Here is a 20,694-nt window from a genome sequence, read left to right as displayed (position 1 = left end):
ACTTTGTATAGTGTTACTTGCCGATTTTTCGACAAGCAGACATCGTTTACGGCGAAGGCTCTATAACTGACTGAATCGGATTGAACTGGATCGAGTTAGGTATCGTTCTTTCCGTTACATTCTAAGCTGTCTCCAGATGTCTGTCTCTAAGCGCTATTCATTTTAGTTCTGAAAATATTGTAGCAGACAGCTGACGTGCGTGTATTTGTAAACAGCTAGGTTCCCCCGGACCGATGACTGATGTGTTTTATTACGTTTATCATTGTTTTAGTGTTAAAAATCAAAAGTAGTGATATACGTGGTGCATTATAAGAAGATTTAAGTGGTTTTGAAGTGCTGGTTGATGATCCTGAAGAAGTAGGTAGTGATATTGATGTAAATTATCAGCCAGATTCCTAGCTATGGTTAGGCTATGCATTCTTAGCTAAACGCTATGTACTGAAATCAGTTTTTTGCCCATAACTTATTTATTTGCAAATATACTTCCTTATATTATTATATATTTGTAATCCTCATAAAATTTAGAACAAAGTGGCTATTTTCAAATATTTATAGGCCTATAATTTATACAATTTCATTAGGCGCGAACTTATTTTTTTTTTGAAAATTTTCGAAATTATATTTTTTTTACCTAAAAAATTTTTTTTTTGAAAAAATGTTCCTTATGTTTTATATATAATATTGAAGCCCATGATTTTCCAAACAAAATGGTATATAGAACATTAGAATTAACATTGTTTTAAGCTTCTCAGATCCGTTTTAATAAAACCTTGCAAATGCGCCAAAAATAGGTGGACATTAAGGCCTAAACTATGGACACTTGGAGGGTTAACTTAGCCTATTGGTCTTAGAAAGTGAAAAGTGTAACTGCGCGCTAAAGCTAACCAATGCTAGAGGAGGTAGCTTTCTAAGCGGCCGACCAAACTTAAAGTAGCCTAAGTATACCTTGATAAAATGTTGTAGGCCTATGTTATTACGGCGATATCTTTCGAGAAATATTCATCAGTGGTTAAAATTACCTATGGTAGGCTCCTATTTGGATTCAGGAGGTAAAAAACTATAAAGATATCAAAACTAAAAATTTGTTTGGAGGCACCTAGGCCTACCCTATACGGAATAATTACCCTACTTAGTAATAATGTAATAATTAACTTACTAAGTTAGGCCTAACCAATGATGACAAATCACATTGATGAAAGATTTAGGTAGGCTAGGCCTAAAGGCCTAGTAAGTTATCTAATAAGTAATTTAAGTAGTTTTGGTTAAGAATTAAGGTCTAAATTTGGCATACCGGTAGGCCTAACTCGTATTTTCTGTGGCAAATAAGTAAAGATTTTACCTGTCTGAATCCAGAGAAATGGAGAGAGTAGAAATTAAAATCATATTGACAGTAGGGTAAGTTAGTTTCCTGTATTTTATAACAACAGCCAAATTAAACTTGGCAACGATGATTTCAACAAAAACTAATAACCTATTTAAATGGCAAAATAACTAACCTACTCTATGAAATTATTAAAAGGAGATAACAAATCCGGACTAGAGAGACACTGTCACTGACACTGGAATTTGGAAGCGAGTTATTCATTCAGTTATTTTAACAAAACAACCTAACAACAACAACTAACAACCAACAACCAACCGCCATCATATTTTATTCCGTAAAGTTTATTTTGCATGGTTGCCAACGTCAACATACCATTCCATTTCAAGTTTCATGCGTTCTTTGCTCTGTGCCATGGATTAATAGTCAAGTCACAGTAAATGTCATTGTTATGAATGGTGGGATCCTGCAGTTTTAATATAATAAAATACCCACTTTTATGCGATTAATAGAATCATACTATAGTATTTTTGTCAATGAGTATTAATTATAAAAATTTAAACTAAAATAAAGCTAAACAAGGATGATATAAGTTACTGGTTGATTTAGATTTCAAATAGAATTATAACATAAAATTTACCAGAAAATTTACAAAAAAAAAATCCTGTTATGAAATATAATTGGCTTGGATACCCATTTATGTGATAATAGAATCAGATTATAATATTTTTGTCAATCCTATACTCTAATACGAGCAATGTTTGCTTGTATGTATGCTTGCTTGCTTCCTTGCTTGCAGAAAGATCTCGAAAACGGCTCCGACGATTTTCTTCAAATCTTGTAAATAGTTTATTTTTGGCCTAGAAATAAGTTTCATGCAGTTAGAACTGCCAACAAAAATCTAATTACGTAGAAAAACGAAACTGAAAGTCACATTTTTTTAACATTAGTCTTATGGGTTGCTAAGTAACCATGTTGGTTGAATTAAATAACAAGGAAAAGGTAAACAAAAGACTTGAAGTTGTAGCACGTGTTCATAATAAACCAATCCAATAAAGCAATCCTAAAATGCTATGGGAAGGGAAGGAAACAGGTCCGTGACGTAGGAAGTAGTGAAGGAAGTAGTAAAGGCAATCATAAAATGCTATGGGAATAGAGGAAAACAGGTCCGTGCCGTGACGTAGGAAGTGATGAAGGAAGTAGTTAATGCGAGCAGTCCGGAGTGTGGGGACTGTTTATGACGATAAGATTGGGGTATCTGCAATCCTAAAATGCTATGGGAAGGGAGGGAAACAGGTCCGTGACGTAGGAAGTGGTGAAGGAAGTAGTCAAAAGGCGAGCTGTCCGGAGTTTGGGAACTGTTTATGACGATTAGATAAGGGTATGGGCTATCCTAAAATGCTATGGGAAGGGAGGGAAACAGGTCCGCGACGTAGGAGGTGGTGACGGAAGTAGTCAAGGCGAGTTGTCCGGAGTGTGGGAACTGTTTATGACGATTAGATTAAGGTATCTGCAATCTTTAAATGCAATGGGAAGGGAGGGAAACAGGTCCGCGACGTAGGATGTGGTGAAGGAAGTAGTCAAGGCGAGCTGTCCGGAGTGTGGGAACTGTTTATGACGATTAGATTAATGTATCTGCAATCTTTAAATGCAATGGGAAGGGAGGGAAACATGTTTGCGACGTAGGAAGTGGTGAAGGAAGTAGTAAAGGCGATTAGTATGGAGTGTGGGAACTGTTTATGACGATTAGATTAACGTATCTGCAATTCTGAAATGCTAAGGGAAGGGAGAAAAACAGGTCCGCTACGTTGGAAGTGGTGAAGGAAGTAGTCAAGGCGAGCTGTCCGGAGTGTGGGAACTGTTAATAACGATTAGATTAAGGTATCTACAATCTTAAAGTGCTATGGGAATGGAGGGAAACAGGTCCATGACGTAGGAAATGGTGTAGGACGTTGTAAAGGCGAGCCGTGTGGAGTTTGGGAACAGATTTATGTATCTCCTATACTAAGACTGCTTTCAGAGTGAACTAATGATTTTCTCCGAGCAAAGCTCGGTCCCCAGGTACTGAGTATTAATTATAAAAAAATATACTAAAAAAAGCTAAACAAGAAAAGGATATAAGCTGTAGGTATATATAATCAATGATATAAGGTACTGGTTGATTTAGATTTCAAATAGACTCTTAAATTTACAAAAAATTCTGTTATAAAATATTAATGGCTTATAATAACTAAAAAAATGTAAAAAAATAAAGTGCATAATAGGGTTCCGGAATATAGTTTAAAAGTTATTTTAGAACGTTTAAGCTGGTGTCTGGGTCCTAAATAAGTACCCAAATGTCTTGAAACGTTGCTGTAGGAGAAGTTATTAAATTCGCTGTTTCTTTATTTTACTTTTAAAAAATCAGTGTAATGGATAAAAATGCCCAAAAAACATTTGGACTAAAAAAAAGAAATGAGTTACATCAAACTGTCGGATACAAATGCTTAATTAATAGTATATTATAAAACTGCATGTCAATGGTTGAAATTATTTTTTAGATCTATAAATTGAAATAGTTTCTACTCAATGTCAGTTCTAATACCTTGTCAGGGGAGCTAAACGGGCATTTTGCACACTAGGAGAGGGAGGACCCCCAAAATTTGCTATTTCGTAAATTATGTGAGTAAAAAGTGAGTTTTTGGCCAATTCGTGTCCAAAAACCATATTTACGATTTTATGGCAAAATATACTTTTAAATTCATTTTTTTACTCTTTGAGGTCAGGGTCGTCCAATAGCTATAGGTTAAAGCCCCCTCCCCCCCATTGGAACCGCCATTAATAGTAGATAAACAACTCATATGTGTTTCGAAATCCAACTTTTCAGATCATAGGGAATTACCCACGCTAGCAAAAAAATTTTGGAACAACTCTTTTAACTCCATTCTGGTACAACTCTATTGCTCATTGCCTATAGTATCACATTTTTCCGAAATCAAAACTGGAAAGGTTTTTAAGGCATGTAGTAACAATATTTTAAAAACAGTTTACGAGTTCTTTTGATTAGACATTTTTAAAATTCAAGTCCACAATTAAGTCTCAAATATCCAAACTACCCACATATTAACATTAGTGCAACGCAGGCTGTACAGGAAGGAATGGAGCATAATTTTATAAATCAACGGATTTCCCAATTTTAGACAAAAATCAACTGTCTATCCACTTAGTTAGCATACTGGACATACAATAAGTTGCAGGAAAAAAGCTGTATTCATGGCTTGCAACAAGACTTGATGTTACAGTACCTGTCGTATCAGCTTTTTTATAAGCACCAAGCACCTCTAGTCTTATATAACCTAGCTATAGTGTCAGTTTCTCCTAGGTTTTTAAGTTTAAGATATATGTCACAACTTTTTATGACAGGTATAGAAGTTCTATGGGTACAACAAACGAAGGAGTCCATAAACTAGATTACTTGAAATTAAAGAAAATGTATAAAAAAAGGATTAGTTATTTTAAGAAAATTGCAAATGATAGGTATATTGAAAATTCTTCAAACAAATGTAAGGCAGCATGGAGTTTGATAAAAGCTGAATCAAATTGCAGAAAAAATAACCAAGATGTAGTTTTAGACTCAAATACTTTAAATGCTTATTTTGTTAATGTAGTCAATGAATTAAATGAATGCAATGTTAGTGATATGTCTAGTAGTCGTGCAGTAGAATTAGTTAATAATTTTGTCTCAAATAGAAACTTAGGCAATGAGTTTTTCAAGTGGCGAAAAATCAATACTGTTGATGTAATAAGGTGTGTAACTAGCTTAAGTTCCTCACGAAGTGAAGATTATTATGGTTTTTCTAATAGGGTTATCAAAGAAATTATTAATGAAATAGTAGAGCCATTAACATTTCTCTTCAATAAAATGATGGATCAGGGTATATACCCTAAAAAACTTAAACTTTGTAAGGTAATGCCAATTTATAAAAAAGGTGAGAAACAAAACCCATCCAGTTACCGGCCAATCTCTCTTGTACCCATACTAAGTAAGATCTTTGAAACCTGCATTAAAGCACAGCTCAATACATATTTTATCAATAATGATCTATTTTGTGATGAACAGTTTGGTTTTATGCAAGGTAGAAGTACATGCAAAGCAGTAGAAAGTATTGTCAGTAAACTTCTAATGAACTTTGAAAATAAACTTCTTTCGTCTGCATTACTAATTGATTTAACAAAAGCTTTTGACTGTATGCAACATGAGCTTCTTATTAAGAAACTGTACAGCTATGGTATAAGGGACCAAGAGTTGAATTTGTTAGCTTCTTATTTAAGTGACAGAGAGCAAATGGTAATCCAGGGCAAAGACAAATCTAGCTTTAAGAAAATTGAAAATGGTGTACCCCAGGGGTCAGTGCTTGGGCCACTATTATTTATCATTGCAGTTAATGATTTCTCTTTCAATATTCCTTGTACCTCTGTTCTTTATGCAGATGATACAACACTCCTAAACAGCCATAAAGATTTAAAGGAACTTAAAAAAATTGAGAGTCAGGCTTTACTAGTTGCACAAGAATGGTTCCAATCCAATCATTTAATTGTAAATAACCAGAAAACTGAAAATATAATTTTTACTCTTAACTACTCTATTTATAAGGATATTAAATCTGTGAAATTGCTAGGCATATATTTAGACAGCAGATTAAGTTGGAATAGTCACTTAGAGCAATTGTGTAAGAAACTGGCCAGGGTGGTTTGTCTTCTCAGAAAACTAAGACACTGTGTTACTGCAGATATGCTGATTACTGCATACTATGCTTTTTTTCATTCCCATCTACGATATGGTATAACCTTATGGGGCAACTCTTGCAGTGCACAGTCTGCTCTTGGATGGCAAAAAAAGGCACTGAGAGCAATCAAGAATATACCACAAAGACAGTCTTGTAAACCAATATTCAAAGAATTACAAATAATGACTTTGCCTAATCTGTATATTTACTGTTGTCTAATAGATGTTAAGGAGTCTTTGAAAAATTTTACAACTAGAAACGAAACTCATCAGTACTATACTAGGAATAACTATCAATTAGATTTAGCTTTTGTAAGATTGGAAAAAACAAAGAGCAGCCACATGTGTATGAAGATACAACTTTTCAATAAATTGCCAAAAAAGGCATGGATTGTACCCTTTAAACAATTTGTTTCTATTATAAAACAATGGCTTAAGGAAAATGTTTTTTATTCCATAGACGATTATCTGGCCTGTGATATTAGTTCCCTATGTTTTTAGAACATCAATGTTAGTATTAATATATTTAATTGTTATTATATTTAAATATTTTATTGTTATTATATTTACAGAATTTATTTTTGATCATTGACATGTAAATTGTTAATTTATTTATTTTAGAGTTAATTATGTTTAACTGTTATATTTTAAAGAGTGATTGCTACTCACTTGGTGCATTCTTGCTGTTAGGCCTACTCTAACAGGAAATAACTGTATGTATTATTAAAAAAAAAAAAAAAACAACTTTGACGATGTCTATTGTAATACTTGTATTGCTTAATGACAAATAAAGATCTTGAATCTTGAATCTTGAATCTTTAAAAGTTTTAATGAACCTGCCCCTCCCTCCTTGAACCTTGAATGTTCATGTAGTCATTATACCAGTACACCATAAAGGATTAAAAAAAACAACATTTAGAATAAAATGTATAATTGGATGATAACATTTTATATTTACAACTACGACTAATATAATTTATATTAGGTATGTATATCATCAGTATAAATAATTATACAGTGCTACATTGCTTGATTTCTATCACAGACAATCAACTCAATTTGAATTAATAAAACGTTCATTCTTAAAAAAATTGGCAATTGTTGTTTCAATGTACAATGGAAGTTACTGAAAGAAGTGTAGGTTTGGGAGCATTTTGTTTTCTTGGTATAAGGGCTTGTGGAAAGGATTTTTTTCTGTTAGAATTTCATCTTTGTTCGTTCTTGCTAGTTATTTTGTGACAGTATTTTTGTATTCATCATTTGCAAACTACAGTACATCTTTAATCATAAATTAGTTTCAGAACACTTTTTTGGTATCCATTGAATTCAACTGCAACCACCTCACAGATCAAAGTATTATTTTTGACTAGGTTATAAATATCAGTGCTTAAAGTCAATGCTGGCTCAATACTAACTAAAATAGTGTATATTTATATATTGGAGTATAGAATATGTTTAAACATATTTTAGTGACAAAATAAAATCCTTAAGGTAAATAGCTACAGCTAATCAGATAGGCTCTTCTCACTAAATAGTATAATTGTCCTTTCTTTTTGCTCAGTCGTCAATTTGTTTAACATTGAGCAAAATTCCACCTTCTGGGGCCAAAAGTGGGGCTCCGCTCTTCCTGAATTGAACAGGATATTTCATATTTTCACCTAGTGTGAACTCATACTTTGGTAGGATCTTGCAGAAGGCATACTTCATTTCCATCATGGCAAACCGGAGACCTGGAAAAGTGGTTGTTTAGACTTAAATTACTTAAGTTATATAAGCATCATTGCTGCTAGTTTTTAAATGCGGAAGCAGTTAACAATATTGACTCTAATGGTTGCCTCAAGATATAATATACTCGGTTCATTCTTGGTTAACCAGTGTCATCGGGCTGTATTTGAATGCTGAGGTTTCTAAGCTGTTCTCCATCATATGGGCATAAACCCAGTAGTAAAGGTGTTACACTTAACGAGAGTGAAGGAGTAGTTTTTGTAGTGCCTTCACTACTGGATGATGAAAACTTCAGTATCATCAGACGTTTGCATTAAATTTACTGTATTTACTGCATTCAAATTATTCAGCTTGGCGACACAGTCGAGCCCAGAAGACGACAAGAAAACATCTTTAGCGGAAGTAGTTATTAAAAAAAAAAAAAAAAAAAAAAAACAGGAGGCATTATACTCCACAGTAAATGTAGGCCTATAGCAATGTAATAATATAATGGACAAATAATTACCTATGCAGATTCTAGGGCCGTCTCCAAATGGTAAGTACGTTCCTTGAATTATTTTTTGTTTATTTTCCGTAGAGAATCTTTCCGGATCAAAGCGCTCCGGTTCAGGGAAGTACTTGGGGTCTCGATGAAGGGCATAAACAGGTACAATCACCTTCACCCCCTTTTCTATGACAAGATCACTGTCAGGGACTTGATACGTCTGAGTGCATTCTCTTAAAAGACCAAATGCAATTGGATACTTCCGTAATGTTTCTGAAACAAAACAATAGTAAGAATCATATTTTGACTTTGAATAGTGAAAATCCTGGGCCATGCTCAAAAGATTCAACAACAATAGCTTGAGTAAATCAATGTTGGACATACTCCAAACAAATTACAACACTGATTTAATCCTTCCTGGACTATAGGTGGATACAGTAGAACTCCGATTATCCGAATCAATAGGGACCATACCCCATTCGGATAATCAAAAATTCGGATAATCGGAGTTTTACCGGAATTCCGGAAATTTTAAAGAAAGATCCTCATTTTCAGTACTTAGTGAACTTTATATTAATAATAATTTAAATCAGAACATTTTTACAGTTTACAATGCTCATAGTACAAGTGTTCTATACATGTTATTAAGTCAATAGTGTTCCATCAAAGTCCAAAATTGGCTAAATGTGTTTAATAACAATTTTTTGATATTTTGCAAAACTTGTTACTGTAGCTTTACGTTTTTAAAATTGTTGAAATAAGCGATTCGGATAATTGGAGATTCGGTTAATTGGAGTTCGGATAATTGGAGTTCTACTGTATATCCGTTAGCATTTTGTGCATAGCGGACGGTCTTTGGGGCTCCATGGACGGTAGGCGTATAAATCCGTCGATTATTATGACAGTTATTGTTATAGTTGGTTGTCTATACCATCATTAATCTTCATGACAACGTCCTTTTATTCAATTATATCTTTAACTGATGTACCTACTAAGAATGTTTTTCTAGAAGAATAAAATATTAAATAAAAACAATTTTAAAAGTAAGAAAGAAATAAGAAAAAGTTATAAAAAAATCATTTTGGACAAAAAAGTGCTGCATAGGTCAACTTTTTACAACATTCTATAAATTAGGCTTATAGATATAAAAAAAAAAATTGTAGCTTCCATTAAAATGAAATAATCTTTCTTTCTGTATAACTACTATAGGCTGTCTGCAGAGGGTTAAGTAAACTAATCTTTTTAACTGTAAATTATCTTCATTAAATTACAGTTGTTATAAGTTGAAAGGCTATAGAAATTCTTAATGTGGTGCTCTTGCTCTTCCACAAACCTGGTCACTCTCTCTCCTCCTATCCAACTGGAGAGCTGGTGAGGTGATTTTTATTGTTTCTTCACCAAGGTTTTTGTACTTACTCCAAGGTAATATAACCATAAAAGAGAGGAAATGAGGGGCAATGGATTGTTACCACTAAACGAGACTACAAAAAGGGTTGTCAGTAAATTGAGGTCTCCAACGAGCAAACGTTGCGTCAAAACAAGCTTCTTCAAATCTGACACCGCAACTCATTACCCTCACTACTATTCTAGTCGGTCTCCGGTCCTTATGTCCCATTTAGTCGATCGATAGCAATTTGAGGTTAAATATACACTCACGCCAAGTATGAATCCCATTCTATGATAGATAGTGGTCTGTGAGTAGAAGCATTGGATTTGGATGCTGCAGTAGACATTCAATCTACATAAACCAACTACAACTACTGGTATCGCCAATTTTTACTCAAAATAAACAAGGTTCTAGGAGCCTCTCACAGGTAGGAGCCACTCACTATCATATAGGCTATCCTATTTTCTACCACAGTTTCTGCCACTGAGATAGTTGAGGTGACATACAAGATGCTGTAGCTTACAATAACTCCCATTAGTTTGACATGGTTAAAAAGAATGAACATTCGAGAGAAATTAGTAATTTACATCAGCGCAATCTTCGGTGACCCACTCAAATTATATCCATTTCGACTTAAAACCTGTCGACAACTTTAAGATAGGGATGGAATGTCTAGTTCTATCAATAGTTAGAGGTAGAAGTCACCCTTACTGTATTTAATTAAGTCCTACGCCAGTTGACGGATATGTATCGAGAAGACTGAATTGACGTAAGTATAAGTCAGTTCGTATAATCGTATAAGTCAGTATTGGTTGGACGGAGTTTGGAGATGACTGTTAACCCTTAAGGTTGTTCCCAAGTGAATGTTCCCTATTGTAAGATGTTTGTTGTTTTGCATTATTTAACATTAACATTTTTAACATTTTTAGTGTGAAAAACAGTGTTTGTGAGACCAAAAATGGAGTATTTTCGTCACAGTGCCCCAGTCACTGCACGGGTCGGCCCGGTCACCGGTGACCGGCGGTTTTGGATGACATTTTTATTGAGAAAAAAAAAACGGCTCAAAACACTATTTCTGTTCTGGATCCTCACTTCTGGGAACAAACAGTAAGATTTTATGTAAAAAAATTACAAGATAGGGCCCCTAAATGAGATTTTTTTGGTCTGGTTGAGAAAGAGTTAGTAAAATTTGGTTAATCTTTAATCTTGAGTACTTTTTAGACACAATGGGCTGTTCGAACCAGACAGGATATAGTAGTCTACCTAGGTATTTTCGATTTTCGGATTTGGTATTCCCAAATGGATCAATTTAATTGAGACCGGACACTTGGATGATAATTCAGATTTAGCAGAGTTTTATTAATATGATGCCATATTTTGATCTCATAAGGAGAGTCTGATTTATGCTAGGAGTCAAGGGCAAGTAAGAGTGCTGATTATATGATCCATAGTACCTACACTGCAATTGAAACTGAACTGTGTAGTGCGACTGTGATTGGAGGTCTTATCAATACCAGTACACAACGGACAATAGTTTTTATTTTATTTTTCCCTTAGTCCTCTTCGGATCAACCAAATTTTCTGTTTAGAGGAGTTAAAGGAATCTACTATTGCACAAAAATACTCTACCAAATAACAAAAATAAGGAAGTAGGCCAAGGTACCTACATTGAATAATTATCAGAGGTGCTACAGAACCGTCAAGGGAAACAAAAATGTTCATACCTGATATAACCATTTCGAGGTATGGAAGATCTTTGATGATATCGTAATCCACCTTGTGGTTGTGTTTGTCTAAAGCTTCAATTATTTCTTCTCTCGCCCGCTTTTGAATATCAAGGTGAGCTGCTAATTCCAAAAGGAGAAAACTCATGGTGGAAGAAGTAGTTTCAAAACCAGCAATAAAAAACACAAATGCATTGGACGCTAGAACTTCATCTGTGAGCACAACTGGAAAAAGATAGATATGTGTTTAAAAATTAATGAAATCAGAAATGTTTATTGTTGAAATCATTATACAAATGTATAGGCTATCGTCAGGTACAATTGACTTATTGTTTAATGTAAAACAGATTGTAAATAAAAATACATTATACAAATGTATAGGCTATCATCAGGTACAATTGACTTATTGTTTAATGTAAAACAGATTGTAAATAAAACTATATAAAAAATATATATATATATATATAGCCTATATATATATTTTGTTATTGTATACACCAATGAGGGCTACTTCAAATGTTACTAAGTAAATCAAAATACCACAGTACCCTAAAAAATGTACTGTGGTATTTTGATTAACTTAGTAATATATATATAACTAGCAGAGTAACCGTCCTTCGTACGGGTTTGGCAAATAAGTATAAAATGCTTATTGCAGTTATACTCGATCTTTGCGTTTGCAATGTAAGAAAACACGGTTTGAGAAAATTTGCTTCCTCAAATTTTCGGTATGCTATAGTATTACACATCTACCATAGCCATTATGTTCTACCACTTCACCTACACAATAGAGAAAGATTGATTATTAAAAATTCGCAAAATATCACATATTATTCATGAAATTAAAAACATAAACATAACTGTAAACAATACTACTCATTGCGTACCACAGTTTTTTGTTGCTGCTTAGTTCAAATTAGCTGTTTTCATAAATAATGAAAAAAATAATAGTTCTGCACCCTGTTGGTAAATCTTATAAATTTTTAATGCTTTTGCATATCATAGAACCAACTCTTTTAGTTGAAACAGCTGGCTAAATTCTTTAATTCCCTTTAAATATGAATACTCATAAGGTTAACATGGGGAACTGCAGAGCCACTGGGGCGGAGCCCGAAAGGATTTTTGAGATAAGAATAAATGGTTATGTTAAGTTCGACAACAAGATGTTTACAATGAGCGTTCAGTTCTGGGTGTGTCATTATTCTAATAGCATTTTTCTGCAGAAGCAGTAGAGCCTACTTTATATTCTTGAGCCACATAGAATAATGTTAGGCTTTTTTTTCACAATGTTGTAACTGTTGCAATTTTACTCAATCTGTTCACCACCACCACCAAATTTCTTACTCATTTATTAATGTTTTCTATTGTATATCTTGTTGCATGTAAATCTTGTCTAATGTATTATTTTGTAAAATGGCGATTGCCGTAGAAATGAATAAATTAAATAAATTAAACTGAAACTGATGACACTGTGAAACAAATCTTAATAGACATTATATGGTAACATAAGCTGAAGGAACATAAAATCTTAAAAAGTTCGGTTCCTTCAGCTTATGCGAGCGGAATTACAATCTAAATTAAAACTGCAATTAAATTATTTTTACACTTTACGTTAATGTACTTTAAAAAAATAATAGGCTAACTTAAGTTATCAATAAGTATAGGGTTGTTTTGAAAGAAGCAAACAGGGATTTTAAATTGTCAATTAAGTTATTCAAAATTTGGAGTGTGATCAGATTTTTTTTAAATATGATTACTCATAAGGTTAACATGGGAAACTCCAGAGCCACTGGGGCATAGCCTGAAAGGACTTTTGAGATAAGAATGTGTCTATATGTTAATCGGGAATGTGAGCTATCATCAGACCAAATTTCAGCCCAATCCAACCAGTATTTTTCACGTTTACATGTCACAAACATACATACCTACATCCATACATCCAAACTTTCTCATTTATAATATTAGTAGGATTACGCACACATAGGCAAGTTACTGTAAGTTGTGATGCTTAAAAAATGATGCCTATCAGAAAGTTTAAGGCCTATAAAGATTAGCCTACTCACAAGATTTCTCCTCCAGTGAGTCAGATTTGGCTGATGTTAAATCTTCATTTCTCAATTCAACCAAAAGCTGAATAAAGTCTTTTTTCTCAGAATGTATACCTTCTCTTCTATGGATTGCATCCTGTACGAAGTCTAAAAAAAACTTCTCAACATCTTTGTCCAGTATTTTTAAGTTGAGATAGTATAGTAGTCTTGGATGAAAGGCACGAGCAATGAGTCTATAAACGAATCTCAATGAGGGTTTAAAAACCTGCTGTCCCATCTTCCGAAATTGAGAATTTGGATCTCGTAGGGAATTAAATTGCAAACCAAAAGCACAAGAACCAATTACATCTGTTGAAAACTTAGCCATTATTTCTCGCATATCCTGCGTTGATTTTGAGAGAGAAACATTGTTTAAGTAGTCAGTCAAAGCATTGGCACACTCTTCTAGTAAGTAGCTCATGGACTTGAGTTTCCCGGAACTAAATGCAGGAGTCAATTTGCTTCTCAGACCTTTCCATTTCTGTCCTTTTAAATTTACTAAATGTGAAGACAACAAATCAAGTTTTTCATCATATACCATTCCCCTATCATAAAAATGTGAAAAATCTTTGATAAGAATTTGATGAATCAATTTAGGATCTCTGACCATTAAAAAGGGGGACATAAAGAAATATGTCCCTATAAACCTTTCTTCGGGAAATAGATTGTACATTTCTTGCTGATTAATAGCTGAACTTTTCTTCCTTAAGATAGTTGACAATGTGTTTCCAAAAAGTGGTACTGGCTTGACAAATTTTACATTTTTTTGACTCCAATAGTTGTACTTTTTAGTCATGAAATAGTAAACTGTTGCAACAAGTATCAATACTGGGATGAAAATATAGAAAGCAACTGAGTAAAACAGATTCATGATAAATTTTTAACTTACTGTAGATCGTTTCTTGACAATAACCCTCAAAAATATGTTGCAATAGTCATCAACTCAATCACAAAGGAACTACACTGTTTAATAACAAAATTGTTTATTTTATAGACATGTTTTATCAATGGTGGGCCTCTATAGCGTTTTAGCAAGTCCTGTGTCACACTCCAACACAGCTAACACTATCTCACACTCCAACACAGCTAACACTATCAATGCCCTTGAAAACTTAGGCCAAACTAATCCAAATCCAAAGTTAGATAACAGGGATATCTAAACATTCTAAACAAAACAAATCAACAAACACATAACTTGAGGAGGTTATGTGTGAAATGTGTGTCCGTCACGGATAGCCTAGGGTTCACTACGATACTCGGACAGAATACGATTGAATCGATCTATCGAGAGTCTGCAATTTCACTATCGATATTGAATTGTGTACACTATCGATATCGGAAAATCGGATTCGAGTTTGTTGTTGGATCTGAGTCTGTGAGTATTGAGTTTTCAATTTCAATCGGACTCAAATCATCTACTCAATCCACCTCTACAACCTAACTGTACAATTTGTTTTTCAGGATTAGTTTTGCCGACAGTGTCATTTGGAGGCTTCTGATTGACTATAATGAAGGTTTACTAATTGAAAAATTAGTTCTGTTCATAAAATAAAATAATAAATGCCTCAAATCCAATTTTATAGTTTTTTAATTATAAAATTAAACTATCATAGCCTAACCAAACTCACCAGACTTGCTGATAATGAAAAATCAAATTAAGGTTTAATAAAAAAAATATATTTCTGTTCATAAAATAAAACTATAAATGGCTCAAATTCAATTTTAATTATAAAATTAAACTGTCATAACCTAACCAAACTTGTTGATAATGAAAAAATCCAAGACAAAAAATTAGTGATACGGGTAGGATTCGAACCCGGCACCTTCTGCTTATCAGCCCGGCACTCTATCCACTACACCACCGAGGCCTGTTATGGTCCTCAAAATATGAAAAGAAGTGCATAATAATACCAAATGTTTAATAAGGTGTATAATAATTCTAAACAAAATAATACAACCCCATTGTTGGTTTTGAATTTTAATTTTTAATTGCTGTAACAGTTGTAGTTCAAGTTAAAAGCCTTTAGCACCATCTGTTCAATTCATATACAGTAGAACCTCGATAACAAGTCAACCTTGATAACAAGGGTAATTTTCAAATCCCCTTGGAATTATTTTACCCCTAATCATATGTTATTGCAAACCTCGATAAGAAGTCAACCTTGATAACAAGTCTTATTTTATAGTCCTTAAAAGTCTTGTTATCAAGGTTCTACTGTAAATTATAGCCTATACCATAGATAAAACATACTCCCTTAAGACTTGTGCTGCTTAGTTTAGTCTATGCCTATACACATATAATTCAAAGTCAAAATAATCCAATTATGATGAAATTTGTTACAAACGTGTAAAACAACGTTTGTTGTAGCGTTCCGTTAGCATAATCGGACTATGAGCAGGGGTAAAAATGCTGGGGTTTCCTATGTTTGACCTTTTAAAAACTTCAAACATCTTTGTAAATAATTCATTATTGTTAAAAAAAATTTATCAAAAAACATGAAAATAACTTGTAATTTTGAAGTAGATTATTAGGTAAACTTGTTTGTTCTATTTTGGCTTGTTTGTGGATATTTGACTTTAATTTTAATTTTTTGTACAATTCAATACCAATCTAAGTACATTTTACCGAGAACACACTTTACCTTCCCTGTATCTTATAATGCTATATCAGCAAACATAAATATTTTAAAACAAGAGAACAAATCTTACATTGAAATGGGTGATGAGTATACTACACTTTTCAGTACCTACCGAGCTTACAAGGCAATTCAATATTTTTTAAAGATTTTATTGATGGAAAGACTTATTTCAAATAATTATATTCCCACTTGGTGTGAACAATTTAAGTTTTGTTGACTGATAGGCCTACTATGATTAGTGCACTTTATAATCAAGCTTCAACTTTGTACTTGACTGTGTGGTAATTTATAATAGAATATATATAAAAGATAAATAAAATAAATAATTAAGATGTTTTTGTAAATAATTTAAATTATATATAGTTAACACAAAACGATAAGAGAGTATTTTAGTATTTGTTTTGATAAAAGAAGTAAAATATCAATAGGGTTATCCCAATCGAGAGGGCTCTCAATTAATTATTTAGTTTTTATTATTATATAAAATAGTTTTTCTATCATTTGTGTTCACTTATTTACATTGAGGACAAGAACACAAGAATGCAATACAAGAATACAAGAGTACTTTATTTTACAATTTTTAAGATTGAAAAAGGCATCAATACAATATGTTATCGATTAAAAATCTTTGTTGATTGGAGTAGTTGCGGTAGAAAGATGATTTAACTTGTAACGTAGTCACTCTAGCTGCTGCCAAGACAAATATTCATCAATGCTGTAGAAAGGTCTAAGTAACAGCACCTGTGATGTTCCTTCTTCAGTCTTCTAGAACAGAGAATGTTTACATGTTATTAAAATAAGGAGGCTCGTGTAGGATGAATGAACAATTCTCCTCAGCTAGACTGCAATGTTAAAACTTTAAAGTGTCTATTTGGGTTGAATGGAGCATGTTCTCGAGAAATTAACATTTGCAGACAAACTAATGCTAAAATTCATTGAACATCCACAACATTTTATTCACTTGTATTTTAGTACGAGTTAGATAGCAGTTTTCTAAACTAACATAATTTAATTAAAATGTCCCTTTTGACCAGATTTATTTCTACCTCAAATCATGGTTCTCTCAGTAATTAACAGATCAACTTCACTTTTTTTATGAACAAAGACAGCTTATGGTTTACAAAAAATATAACCCATACCTATTTTAAAATCAAGACTAATGCAGGTTTTTTTAGCAATAGCAATGGTTTATCTGTATTAGGCTTAAGCCTAATTTTGATTTTAAATAGTGCCGCAGATGCTTTTATTTATGATCACATTACCTTAATCAAATACCTATATTTGCAAGAAATTGGTTAAAGCTTATATGCCTATTCTACCAATGTTGCTGTCCCGTTATATTTTATCTTCCAACTAAATTAATTCTCAATTTTTTCCCACATTAAAATACTATAATGCAGTGGGCGGTTCCAAGGGGTGGAGGGCTGTAGGAGCAAGAGCCCTCCCCATTAGAAACTGACTCTGGAAATATAAGTTTAAACATAAATTTTGTCATAAATAGGTGACAGAAGTTTTGGAACACAGTCCGAGACGTAAAAACAGTTTTAAAAATAGCAGATTTTCCTAAGGTCAACCCCTGAAACCCCCTCCTAGTGTTAATCACCCCTGTTAGCCCTTCACAACGTTCTAATCTAGAACCACCACTAATATGACAACCCTACATGGGATCAGAGGCTGTATAGAAAATGTTACTACTATAAATTAACAATTTAAACAAATAAATGTCTTACCTGTTCACCGCTGGATTTATTTATTACGTAATAGAGAGATCTGTGACCACACTCCAATGCATTTTACGAATGTTGGTTAAAGGTACGCAAACTTGAAATCTGACTAGGCCTAGAGTCGGTTGATTAGGGTATGAACCTGCAAAAACATTAAAAAGCTTATAGTTAATCAATTTTAAAACATCAATCTACAATTCCAAAGAATAGCTAAGATATTATCGATGGAATAACTTATTACATAATATAGCCTAAACTATCGAATAAACTTAAAATATAAATATAGTAAGTTTAATCAATAGCCTATTTAAGTTATGTAGGCCTATAAGTTATTGAATTTCAATATTGATTTGATGTTAACTTATGAGGATTCTCAAGTAGATTATCGCCATTGACTATAATATATAAGTTAGGCCCTACCTAGGTAACTTGTATGTAGTAGGTATATATAACTTAGTCAATATTATCGCCCACCAATCTATAACAGTGTGCTGTATCTTTAAAATTAACTTACCGGTAACTTAGGTTAAGTAGCTAACAAAACTTACAAAAAAGGATACGATTACAAATTGAGGTCCAAGTGTAAATTTATTTGTTTAAAAACAATTACTAGATATAGCATACTTATCAACTCTTGTGTGTATACAATTTACTTACAGTAGGCCTTGTTTGTAATTATCTAAAACTAACGTACCGGTAACTTGAACTAAGCCAAAGCGAAATCTTAGGGTAGGCCTACTTTGGTATTATCCGGAGACCAATTATTTTAGAGAGATTTTTTACTGGAGTGTCCAAAAATAACTACATAGGCTACTGTAATAGGAAAAAACCTGCTTTAATTGACTGACTGTCCAAATTTGACATGATTACAATTAGCGGCCTTTGAGTTCTGTCTCCCAGAAAAAAAGGCAGCGATGTTGGCGAGGATTGAGTTGAATGCGTCGCTGCCGCTATACTCCGCCAAGTAGGTATGCAGCACGCTGCGGCGGTCATGATAAGTTGGATTATCATAAATATGTTTATAAAACTTTCCTTGTTTCGTTATGAATTGAACTATACCAAATGAGTCTTACTTTTGCCCGCCAAATACCCCAGATACAGGTGGTAACAAGTGATGAATGCTCCGGTCAATGACCTGGCTAAGTACTTGAGGGGATATGGCGTGCAAAAGTAATTTATGACTCATCTGGTATTGTAAGATTCATATAGAAATTAGGAAAGTCCTGCAAACAAACATATTTGTGAAAACCAAACCTAACATAAGTAACTGCGCTGTGTAAGGGTGGCCTCCGGATAATACCAAAGTACCCAACTTAACCGCCACAGCACGTGTTAACGAGTCTTTTTGAAAAGCATAAATAAATAAGTTATTCAAGTTATATCAAGTGAAAACTTTGACTGATAGGCCTACGATAGAAATATTAAACTGAATTTCCATCTGATAGTAAGTTAAGTTAAGCCTAGGCTATAAGTTAGGTTCTCTACAGACTTGTAGGCTACCTATCGATTCAATCGCTCTGACAACTGCAAAAATTGCAACTAAGTAGCATCTTAGGAAACGACTTAAGTTAAGTTAAGCTTTCATAACTTTAATGTTCTTAAGAAACCGATTAAATCTTACTGATAATCCTAGAAATGTTTTCAAACTTCATCAAGTCCCTACGTTAACCTTATTAGGTACAATTACTTACCTTACCGCCACTCCTCAGAATCTTCTGATTAATACTTTCAAGGTTTAGAGGTTAATAATCTAAGTTAATCTATTTAATTTTAGCCAATTATCAAATCAAGGAGACAATAACATGAATGGATTTATTAGGTAACTTAATAGCCACGAATACTTAAAGTATTCGTGGTAATAACATATTTCTACCTGTACTTCTCGTGGAAAAAGCAAACCAGTTTGATGCCAGACAAACATACCCTATTGGTCAAATTCTTCCTTTAACCTTACATAGCCCGAAATCTCCTTGGCGTATAGCAATTTAAATCTGTTATATGTGTGTTGCACAAGTTTCCATCTCTTTTAAAGTTAATTCCATTTTAAAATCTAATTTACGTGTATCGTGTACCTGGCCACCTCCAACAACTAAACTAAGTCACACAAAAATGACAATGTCAACAATAACAACATAACACGTAAACGTAAACAAACATAGGATACGATACGAGACGAGACGAGATACGATGATTCCGTCGTCATAAGAACCGATTCGACTTCAGTAAGAAAGAAATATCGCAGAGTCACGATAGATCGATTCAATCGTATTCTGTCCGAGTATCGTAGTGAACCCTAGGCTATCCGTTACGTGATGGTCAAAACAAAAACAAACAATAAAAATAAAAGGATAATCGTGTATTCATGAAGCTTTTTCTAGGTTTCCATTCAGCCTCACTGTTTTGTGAAGAAAGAAGGTAATATCATATATAAGGAAGTATGTTTAATCAATGGTAATATACTGCTTCGTGCTTACTGTACACCTTCGACTATTATCCAATTTTATCTATTTGTTTATCCCCTTGCACACGCACCCACACGCATACTACCATTACTACCGTAAAATAAGTGCATGGCATGATACATATTTATTTATTTTCCAACGGTTTACACTAATTATAAAAAAAGAGGACGAAAATTTTGGGATTACCTTTTAATTTTTACCAAGCTCTGTAAATGTTGGACGTAAGCAAGGCAACAATAGATGTTGCCATGGTGGAAGGAAAATACATGTTGTCTTGACTTAAGTCATAATTCCCAAAAATGTTCCAATTGAAATTGAATAATCTATGGGTGTTCGTTCCAACCAATGCTTTAAGTTATTTTGTGTCTGAGTACTT

At 33.3% G+C, this 20,694-nt stretch overlaps 2 protein-coding genes and 1 long non-coding RNA gene across 5 annotated transcripts in view; all 3 read right to left on the bottom strand.

The window, feature by feature from the left end:
* LOC128995340 (E3 ubiquitin-protein ligase RFWD3-like) overlaps positions 1-1,571 on the bottom strand; it is a 28,300-nt gene extending 26,729 nt beyond the window's left edge. Inside the window, exon 1 of the mRNA XM_054420325.1 lies at positions 1,340-1,571. The gene's annotated coding sequence lies outside the window, so the exon portion shown is untranslated. The remainder of the gene's footprint in view (positions 1-1,339) is intronic.
* Positions 1,572-7,027: 5,456 nt separating this feature from the next.
* Positions 7,028-14,695, bottom strand: LOC128995142 (probable cytochrome P450 6a13). Of its 2 annotated transcripts, none has more exons than XM_054420053.1 (4): positions 13,470-14,695; positions 11,407-11,631; positions 8,317-8,568; positions 7,028-7,816 (listed from the first exon to the last, which is right to left on the bottom strand). In XM_054420053.1, the coding sequence occupies exons 1-4, from the start codon at positions 14,362-14,364 to the stop codon at positions 7,644-7,646; spliced, it is 1,545 nt and encodes a 514-aa protein (XP_054276028.1). In that variant the 5' UTR covers positions 14,365-14,695; the 3' UTR covers positions 7,028-7,643. The 2 variants fall into 2 exon arrangements, with proteins under 2 accessions (XP_054276028.1, XP_054276029.1); XM_054420054.1 differs by having other exon boundaries at positions 14,383-14,695.
* Positions 14,696-16,678: 1,983 nt separating this feature from the next.
* On the bottom strand, positions 16,679-19,798 carry LOC128995386 (uncharacterized). 2 transcript variants are annotated; one of them, XR_008490976.1, is made up of 3 exons: positions 19,730-19,798; positions 17,863-17,998; positions 16,679-16,897 (listed from the first exon to the last, which is right to left on the bottom strand). It is a non-coding gene; the product is annotated as an uncharacterized LOC128995386 (long non-coding RNA). The 2 variants fall into 2 exon arrangements; XR_008490975.1 differs by lacking the exon at positions 19,730-19,798 and adding an exon at positions 19,548-19,716.
* Between the last annotated feature and the right edge of the window lie 896 nt (positions 19,799-20,694).

Source organism: Macrosteles quadrilineatus, unplaced genomic scaffold (genome assembly GCF_028750875.1).
Source record: "Macrosteles quadrilineatus isolate MER2022 unplaced genomic scaffold, UCM_ALF_1.0 Scaffold_5__1_contigs__length_97177068, whole genome shotgun sequence".
NCBI lineage: Eukaryota > Metazoa > Arthropoda > Insecta > Hemiptera > Cicadellidae > Macrosteles > Macrosteles quadrilineatus.
This window is presented reverse-complemented; position numbering and strand designations above follow the sequence as displayed.

Bases quoted from the DNA above. Each gene is read 5' to 3' on its own strand.
- LOC128995142 (XM_054420053.1), bottom strand. From the start codon at position 14,364: ATGAATCTGTTTTACTCAGTTGCTTTCTATATTTTCATCCCAGTATTG. The intron at 11,632-13,469 runs GTGAGTAGGCTA...ATCTTTTTCCAG, and splicing joins CTCACTGGAGGAGAAATCTT to TTGTGCTCACAGATGAAGTT. The intron at 7,817-8,316 runs GTAATTATTTGT...CCACTTTTCCAG, and splicing joins CGGCCCTAGAATCTGCATAG to GTCTCCGGTTTGCCATGATG.